At 42.4% G+C, this 9,242-nt stretch overlaps 1 protein-coding gene across 1 annotated transcript in view; it reads left to right on the top strand.

The window, feature by feature from the left end:
* Nucleotides 1-3,652: 3,652 nt before the first annotated feature.
* RUNX2 (RUNX family transcription factor 2) overlaps nt 3,653-9,242 on the top strand; it is a gene marked incomplete at its 5' end in the record, with an annotated part of 158,037 nt that continues 152,447 nt past the window's right edge. Inside the window, 2 exons of the mRNA XM_082480763.1 lie at nt 3,653-3,685; nt 5,899-6,055. Coding sequence (XP_082336889.1) covers nt 3,653-3,685; nt 5,899-6,055 — 190 coding nt within the window. The remainder of the gene's footprint in view (nt 3,686-5,898; nt 6,056-9,242) is intronic.

Raw genomic sequence — 9,242 nt, 5'->3', positions numbered from 1 at the left:
GTGCTGCTTCTCATTTTCCCTCTACATCCCCGTGGTACGCTAATGAGAGAAAAAGATTTAAAAAAAAAAAAAAATAATAACAACAATAATTGCACGCTTTAAAGCAAGCCCTTGTCCTCCCCATAGCAATATTTGAAAGCATTTCCCCTTGGATTTTTCTCTCCCGTGGCCTTTGGTAGGGAGAGGGCGATGGCTCGGGTGTCCCAGAGCACCTGCGGGGTCGGAGCCGGGGTGGGGTGACCCTGCGATAATCTCATCCCTCCCACACCCGCTGCGTGAAAAATAACGTGCCTGGAAATCTCTGGAAAGGTTGAAGAGTTTGGGAACGGTCTCCCCCAGCCCGTTTCCGGAAAGTCGCCTTGTTTTTTGTGTTTCCCGATTGCGAGCCGTGTAATCACGGCCATTTCTCTGGGAAAAAAAATAATTAGTAGAAGCGGTTCAATGAGCTGGCTTTCGAGTGACTGGTGAGAAAGATGAAGCTTTGCTTCGGAAATGTGATAGGGATGCGGATGAGAGTTGACTGAAGTTCTCCGGTGTGGGGGAAACAGCCTGGAGAGCCTGGAGCTGCGGAAGGGACCCTTTGCACCGGGCCTGCTCGTGCAGTTCGCGATGGGCAAACTTAAGTGGAAATAGGAGGAAAATAGGGCGTCTTCTGTTTCCGTGACTCGGCGTAGCGCTCGGAGGCTCTCTAGGTGTGGATCGCAGCGGTTCTGATTCACAGGGGCTTCGGGGTAAGGAGGAGGAGCTTTCGGAGAATCATGATTATAATTTAATTGAGCATTAGATTAGGTTGGTATTATAGTTACTCTTCACAGAAGAGACGCGAGAGCGCTTACGTTGTAGTGCTGCCACTGCTGTTTTCATTTGAAACCTCTGAGCCTTCTCCTACCTTACAGCAATTCAAAGGATGCGGTCGCGGTTCATTAGAATAAGGGAAAGATCTAAACTAAATCTTAAAGTATTTAGAATATTATTACAATGAGAATACTTACATGTTATAGAAGGATAGAAAAAGGTTTAGACTGTTTCTCAGTCTTTTTGTGTTCATATACGTATATATTTATACACATCTGATATTTGGGTCCTATATTTGATTGCTGACGGGGAGGTACAGATCTGACCAATTTACTGACGCGTCAGGAGTACGCGGTGCCCTTTGCACTCTTCCGCTGTGGGTTCATCTGCGTTCTCACGTGCAGTGTGTGCAATGCGTACTTTTTAAAATATGCCGAAGATATATATGCCCTTATTTACTGGTAAATTAATTTGAAACTGAGTTGAAATGATTCTGACCATTTAAAAAAATGCATTTCATTTTTCAAATGTGACTTATGTGCAGCTGTCCAGTACTTTTGGACCGAAAATCTGCGTGTATCAAACAGCGAAATACTCGACTGTCATATAACAGAGTGGGAATTATCTCTGAAAAGGAAAAAAAAAAAGACAGATTTGGGCTATAGAAATCTCGGCTAAACAGTAACTTGAAAGTCAAATAGCTCACAGACAACACACTTTTTGAAGTTTTATTGGCAATAAATAAGATGTTGATGATAATGTTTGGAGTAGTGTGTTAAGTGTGTCATAATTCTCTCGCAGAGATCTCTAGTTAAAAAGTACTCTGGGTATAGCACTGTTTTAATTTAAAAAAACAGATATAAATCATATGCAGGAGAGGAAGTCTGTTATAAACAGTGCTGGGGTTGATTATAATTTTTTGAAATAATGTTGGATTGGTGTTAGATTTGAATTTTAAGTTTTAATATATACCCGCACTGGGGAGCGAGTCTGTGTTGAGTGCAGTAACTAATAAGATTGTTAATGCAAACTGCTTTCGTGGGGAAGAGTATGAGACACGTACCTATTAGCGTAGCTCTAACTAGATAGTGATATTCCAGCATAAAATAAATAGATATTGTGCACCTGGGTCCAAAATCATATTCGCTTGTTAATCTTAATAGCCAGCGCTGCTTTATTTGAGTAGAGTCGTCAGAGTTTGGCCCTCTGTTTAAGTGTCTGCCTGGGAGTTTTTACTGAAAGTCCTACAGACACACGTTGCCACGTTAGAAGCTATGAGTGGCTCCTGGATGATGCTGATAGCAGCAAAGGGTCTTAGTGGACCTAAAGGCAGGGGGAAAAAAAAGGGCGGTGAAGTCTAAAACCTCTCCCCAGTAGCACCGCAGTAGTTCAGGGTCTGTCAGCGTTTCCACTCCAAACCCCAATTTTCAGAGTTTATAACTCAGCTGTTTTAAATAGCTTCAAGCTGAAACCTGCTGTATAAATTGTCAGCCCAGATGTATAGTTTGAAACAAAAAGTAGCGCAAATCAGTTATTCTGTTTCAAGTTACAGAACATTAAAATATTTTTAATAGTATCAGATGCTCTTTTGGCAATCTGTGGAAAAGGCGTCCTCGATACGGAAGATTTTACATTCGGAGGCCGTTCGAATTCAGTGTTTCTCAAGAAAAGTTGTTGAAGTGGTGGAGGTCAGTGTTTGAGAGGAACTGTTCAGCATGTGCGCTAGATTTTTGTTTTGAAACAAGCGTTTTCCTCTGCAGAAAGTCGTACTACCTGCTGCTGTACAGTAGTTTTGCTTCGCGCTTATAATTTCCATCTTTAGGGTACATACTTTGGCCAGTTCAAATCCCACCAGACCGAAACTGGGCAAACAGGTTGCCTAACCAGACGAGAATTGTGTTATGCAAAAAAATACATAGCTATTTTCGACTTGTAAGAATTGGTTTGGTTTTACTTTGTGGCTTTGTCTGATTTTGTGTACCTTTTTGAGCTTTAGTTAAAAAAAAAAAAAAGCAAAAGCAAAATCCACCTTTAATCAGCAAAATGTGTAGGTAGTTTAATATGGAAAGTAAAGATTTTGAAATAGGAGAGAGATTTATGTTTGAAGAATAGGTAAGGAACGTGCACTGTGGCTACTTCTAATCTTTTAATTTTTTACACAGTCCTTATTCATTTCACAGTGCCCTTACAATCCTCTTTCTAAGAATATGTAAAGAATTTTGGATTGATACAATAGCGTAAAATTACCAAATTGAGATTTACGCCAACTATCTTTCAGCATGTGAAGTTACTTTTTAAAATTCTCAAAATGCTGCGGATTTCTCCGGGTTTCGAACTTGTTTGGCACAGCTTTTTTCTCACCAGTGCTATTACGTATGTGTGCAACGGTCTTCTGGCGTTTCGTGGCAAAAAAAGTAGGAAAATATGAGAAGAGCGGGCGATTTACTCCTGTTGCATAGCGGGGGACCTCTCCATGTAATAGGACTTTCTTTTATTAGCCGAAGATTTGCTTTTCACCTCTGATTTCAGTTTGTCTTTTCCTTCGGTCTTCTTCTAATGAGACGACTAGTGATGTTGCATCATAGCGCATCAGAAAGCCGCTGCGTTTCATTAATGATGCGGTTCTTGATTAGGCGCCATCAGCGCGGGGACTCCGGCGGCGGCACGTGGACGCTCAGGCTGCTGTCTGAGCTGACAAATCGAACTGACATAAAGGGCAGGGAGGAAGACTCTGAAAAGCAACGAGGGATGCGGGGGTGTGCGTGAGGGGGAGGCCTTTAAAGAGGTTTTGCTGCCTCCTGCCCAGGTGTTGCCAGCTGTGCCCGTGCTCGGGAGAGCGGGGTGAGGCGGAGAGGTGATGCCGCTGCTCCGCTTACCTCGAGAGGCGGAGGTGAGCTGGGGCTGCGCTCCTTTCGCTCCCTCTGCCGAGGCCCCCGGCAGGCTCCCACTTCCTCCTGTGCTCTCGGCTTCTTTGCATTTCTGGAGTTAATGTGTTTTTGGTTTTTTTTTGGTTGGTTGTTGGGTTTGGGTTGTTTTTTTTGTTTTTTTTTTTCGGTGTTTTGAAAGCACAGGTCGCAGCTCCCCTGGATGCTAACGGGCACCACGAGACCGTCCAGAGATAACGTGGTCTATCGCAAACTGGGAAGAGAGTGTTTTATAGTAGTCTCAAGCCCCGTGCTGTAGAGTTTAAGCCAATATCCATTTATTAAGGGTTAGAGCCAGCTCTATAATCTGTTCAGCAGATTATTATTTGTTATTTGCTTATTATTTATCATCCCTTACACCTGGCTTTGAAGCCGGCAGTCCTGGTTGCTGTCAGACCCAAGGCAGCGAGCTCGCGGGACCTCAGATCTTACCCACAACCGTGGTTCCTGCGTTTTTACGCTGAGGGACGTTTGTATCCCTTGAAAGTAAAATCTTTGCTTGATAGACGGAGGCTTCACAGTAGTCTGTGGCAAAACTCAGTTTTCAGGTTTGGGGGGTATCACCTGGTGTTTTATGGAAAAGCAGAAGAGCACCAGGGTGGGTCCTTTTCATACAGCGTTTCAGCCTTGCTTTCTGCTTTGCCTTCAATATTTTTTTTTTTTCAATAAGACAAGCTGTAATTTTCAGTAATACAGTCTATTTTAAATAGTTTCAGATTTTGTATACCTTTGTCATTCATTTTTTATTGTTTTAGAGAAACATTGTATTAGAGAAACATTGTATTGTTTTAGAGAAACTCACTGGGCCACGTAATGCTCTCCCTATACATTCAGAACTCCTCATTCTTTCCGCTTAATTAATATTAAAGTGCAACCTGCAATTATTAGTTTCGGACAGGATCATTTACAGCAAAGACATTTCAAGCCGAGCTTCTGACAAAATGTAATGTGCATTTCAGGGGACAGCATAAATTACTCTGAAGAATACAAAGAGTCATATCTGACCATGTAAACTGGTAGAAACCGCAAGGGGACAGACACACTTTGTATCTCGAGATTATTTTTTTTTTCAAGTCAGAGCTCAACCATGCAATATTTGTGAATCTCTTTTTGTTATAAATTTATTTCCAGCATCGGTATTAGCTAAATGGGCAAAAAAAAGAAATTATTTTCTTGATACTTATGTGGGCTTTTTTTTTTTTACCCCGTGCAAAGAAACATGTATATTTTCTTCCTGGTAACTTAGTATTCCTGGTTAACTTTATTTTTACTTTGAAAACGGACGGTGCAGTGACACTGTGGGTCTCCCTGGTGTTTCCAAATGAGAAGACAGTAGCTGTCTGCTCCGTGGCGTTTACCTGATCAGATGTCGGAGCACTACACAACCACTGAAGCGTAAAAGCGAGACTCTCAGCTAGCTGAAACGTCAGGACAAATACTTTGAGACCTTCTGTTCGCCCGTCCTGGAATTTGCGGGAGGTATAAGCGCTAACCACACGCGACTCTTGCGAGCGCGCTGAAAATTTACATGCCTGCGAGGAAACACAGCCTTTGTTTTATATTGCATCTGAAGAGTTTGAATCCCAGCCACGAAGTGCTCCATGGCAGCGGCGGGATGGGTGGAGAGCTGCGTCTGCTAATGCCCCCGGTGCCGCTGCTGGGACGGGGCGCTGGGGGAGGTTCTCCCTGGGTTGAAGCCTGAGGAGCTCTGGGGTCAGGGAGATGGGTGCAACCGGCAGAGAAGTAGAACGGAATCTGGGTGATACGTCTGCTAATAGTAATTTCGAACTTTCCATTTCAAATGTGCTCCCGCGTATAATTTATGGATACGAGCCATGCCTCATGTTTTCTCGCTGCTCTCTGGTTGCTAAGAACAAAGTTGGCCTTCAGGAGGCATTAAACCATACACTCTACATAAGGACGTTGAATGTTTCTGAAGAAATGTAACAAAGAAGAAACTCCCTATTAGGCTATGAGAAAGGGAGACAATACAAGATGTTTCTTTGTTTGATGTGGCACTTTGTTCTGTGTTCAGCTAATCCATGACTCGTCACCACAGCGGGCTGGAGAAGCTGCCACGGAGCTTCGTAGCGAGCATGGCAGCCTGCAAAGCTGCCGTGGGGACAGGCGTTTTCACAGCCTTGCTTCACGAGTTGTGGTTCTCTTCCCCTTTTAACAGGTGGTGGCCTTAGGAGAAGTGCCTGATGGGACGGTGGTCACCGTCATGGCTGGAAACGATGAGAACTACTCTGCAGAGCTGCGAAACGCTTCTGCCGTGATGAAGAACCAGGTGGCCAGATTTAATGATTTACGATTTGTGGGCAGAAGTGGAAGAGGTAGGCCACTGCATTTTACGTGTCCGTACTGAAGTAAGAACAATGTCTGGATGTCAAACTTACTTTGCAATGAACTACTGATCAGTCTGTACACACACCGTCATCGGCCTTTCATTTGGAGGGCCGAGCGCGCGCTCTGTTTGCGCACTGCAGCATCTGTGCAAACCGAGTTAAGAGTTTCTCTAAAGTTTTTCTGACTCCTCACGTCTCTGTAGGTTTTTATCAGGCACAGGTTTTGAAAAGTGATTCGCAGAGTACCTGCCTCCCTCTTTTAATCCCCCAGCAAAGGCCGAAGGAAACGGGGGTATTTGTGATCTGGGTTTTGCGGAGGCCGAGAGTGTATCTCAGGCCACGGCAGTGAAAGGTGGAGAATTCCCTTCCAGCAGTAGAGCTGCTTCTGAAGTTGTTGCAGAAGACGTATAATTAAGGGGATTTTGCACATCACATGTGCTATAGGATATATTCTTTAAGGGCTCACATCTTTAAGGGCTTACAGCTATTGGTGGAAAGCTTTCGGGTGACTTCCCTGCCCTTTACAACCAAACTGCATATGACCTGCAAAAATAAGCTGTACTTTTCTTTTTAGTAACCTGGTTGACTTTTTATGAATTGCTGGTAAGCTCGGGCTTGAACTAAATTTAACCTTTACTTTAAATGACAGGGTAACTTTTAATTTTTTTTTTTTTTTTTTTTTTTTGACGGTGCAGAGTGCTGTCATTGTCTTCCAGCTGTTTAGGAGCTTCCTATAATCTGGAAACTGCGCTGTGCCAATAGAAAGCCTTTGTAATCATTGCAAGTTTGCAAGAACTCCTCTTTAAGAGTCTTGTAGCTGCTTTCCAATCTCAGGTAATGATTGAAAGGATAGCTCGAAGGAAGCTGGCACTTCAGTTTTTGCTGCAGGAATCTTCAGAGGGGGTTGTTGTATCAGTCCTTGATTCAACCTACATACTTTTTCCTGTATGTATTTGAAGTAATTATTCATTTTTTAAACTAGCTCTGCATGGCGCAAAACAAAGCAACAGAAGCCAAACAGTTGTGCTAGTGAATTAGCAATAAAGCTAATTTTACAGTAATATTCTTTAGAAAGCAGTTGGAATTCATCTTAAGGAAGGAAAGAGTATTTATAAAAAAAAAAAAAATTAGACACGTTACAGAGGCCTAGATAGTCTAAATAGCTCCACGCGCTTTTCACTTTGTGAAAGTGAGTCCCTAAGCGTGGCTTACAGTGGCTGTTTTTTATTTTAGTGACCTGGCCAACAATTCTCTTTATCATTTTACAACTTCAAAAGTATCAATAATAAAGAATAACTTGAAAGACAGAATAACTGTTGCAACAGCAATGCAATGTAAATAGGGAGTTCGTTGCCCCTTTGCATAAGGTGTTACCTGTCCCTTCCATTTGTCTTGCTTTCTTCAAAAAAACCCGTCTGCTTTGTTACTCCGCTGATGGATTAGGTTTGAAAGTTCTCTGGCTCCATCACTACTGCTGCCTTACAGTAAAAGTTCGGTAGTGTATCAGTCTTTCAGTAGTGCTGAAAAAGAACTGAAATGTGATGTACTACCTCTGAGCTGTAAATTTCATTTGAAACCTATGATATATACCTTTTATTAAAGCATAGGAAATGAAACAGAGGGCCTAAAGCCTCAGTAGATACGGCTACAGACACATAGAAACACAAACCTCCTAAAATTTGGTTCCAGTAGTTTAATTTATATCTGTATCTAGCAGGCTTGGGACAGACTTTTTCTCTGATCAATCTGAGTAGAATCTATGGAAAAGCGATAGTGTACTTTTCAAACCCTCAACGTATTTATTTAAGAGACTTCAAAGAAAAACAAAGGGTGTGCACTGTTTTACTATATTGGCTTTCTGAGTTTTGGCTAGTTTCCCAAATAGCAATTTTTATATTTAAAAAAAAAAAAAAAAAAGAAAAAAAAAAAAGGAAGAAAAAAGACAGACTTAACTGCTTGCAGACTTTTCACGCATGGAAGATGAAGAAAGCTTCTTTTGATGAAGTGTAATTATGTCCAAACAGAGCTGACCCCCTCCCCCTATATTTCTTATGATCTTAACGGAAGAAAGTAGGGCTTTTCCTTTGAAGCAGCCGGGACTCGGTGGAGGATCTGAAATGCTGCATTCTGCTGCCAGAGGCAGGATGGAGAAATTGGTCCAGACTTGTCTTCCAGACTTACAACAGAGAGGGGGGGAGAGAGAGAGAGAGGGAGAGAAGGAGTTATCATTAATGATAGATTTTTAGAACTCTGCTTAAAATAGCAGGGAAAGAAAGCAGTAGTTGCAGACAGAAGTGAGAAAGCTCCTTACGCAGACAAATATCGGTAGATACAGGTCTTGAAGTAGAACAGGAAAAATAAAGTAATAAAGAAATCATTTTTCGGTGGCGAGAAACTAATCCACACCTGTTCCTGACTTTAGATTTACATCTTTCTAAACAGCTCGCGCTTTGATCTCTGTATCTCTACATTTGATTGTGAAGTTTGAATCATCAACTTACCGCTTCACCTCCCCTCCCACGTTTTTTCTTGCTTCCCATGGCTCAATGGAGAAACTTGATTTCTATGCATATTAATGTTGCTTGCCTGACAGAAGCGTCACGTTTTTGTTTGTATAATTTCTCTTAAACGCCTTTTCTGGACTCATAAGTAACTGGGGCGCCTTCTGTGAATGCAGAAGTTGTTTGTGTGTGGTTTTGAGGCAGTCGCTCACTTTTACAAGCCCGATCCACAGCGCAGAGAAGAAAGAATTCCTGTCTTCAACAGGCAAAGGATCATAACCTTAGTTTTGTTGTGTCCTGATACTTTAATCACATTAGCATCTAACTGAAAAAATATGCAACACGCACAAGCTGCCGAGTCTCCTTTCAAGCTAATTTCTGGGCTTTGACTTGTGCTTCAGCATATGTCCATCTCGTCCTCCCGTGTCAGCTCGGCTCCCATGTGTGAATAACAAAGAGCTCAAGGTTTAGACACACTGAAGCGATAGTGCCAGATGACTGCCTGGCCGGGGAATTTAATAAAAGAGAACTACAATTAGTCTTTAGCCTCTAAAAGTGGTTAGTCGAAATGACTAAGGCCAATAAAGAAAGGTGATAAAAAGTGCATTAAAGGATTTCGTAGCTGAGGAGGGATATCTGTGGAAGGCATAAGCATCACTGAAACAGGGCACCTC

This window comes from Vanellus vanellus (assembly GCF_965231255.1).
Source record: "Vanellus vanellus genome assembly, chromosome: 3".
NCBI lineage: Eukaryota > Metazoa > Chordata > Aves > Charadriiformes > Charadriidae > Vanellus > Vanellus vanellus.
The sequence above is the reverse complement of the archived record's forward strand: the minus strand, read 5'-3'. Positions and strand labels throughout refer to the sequence as shown.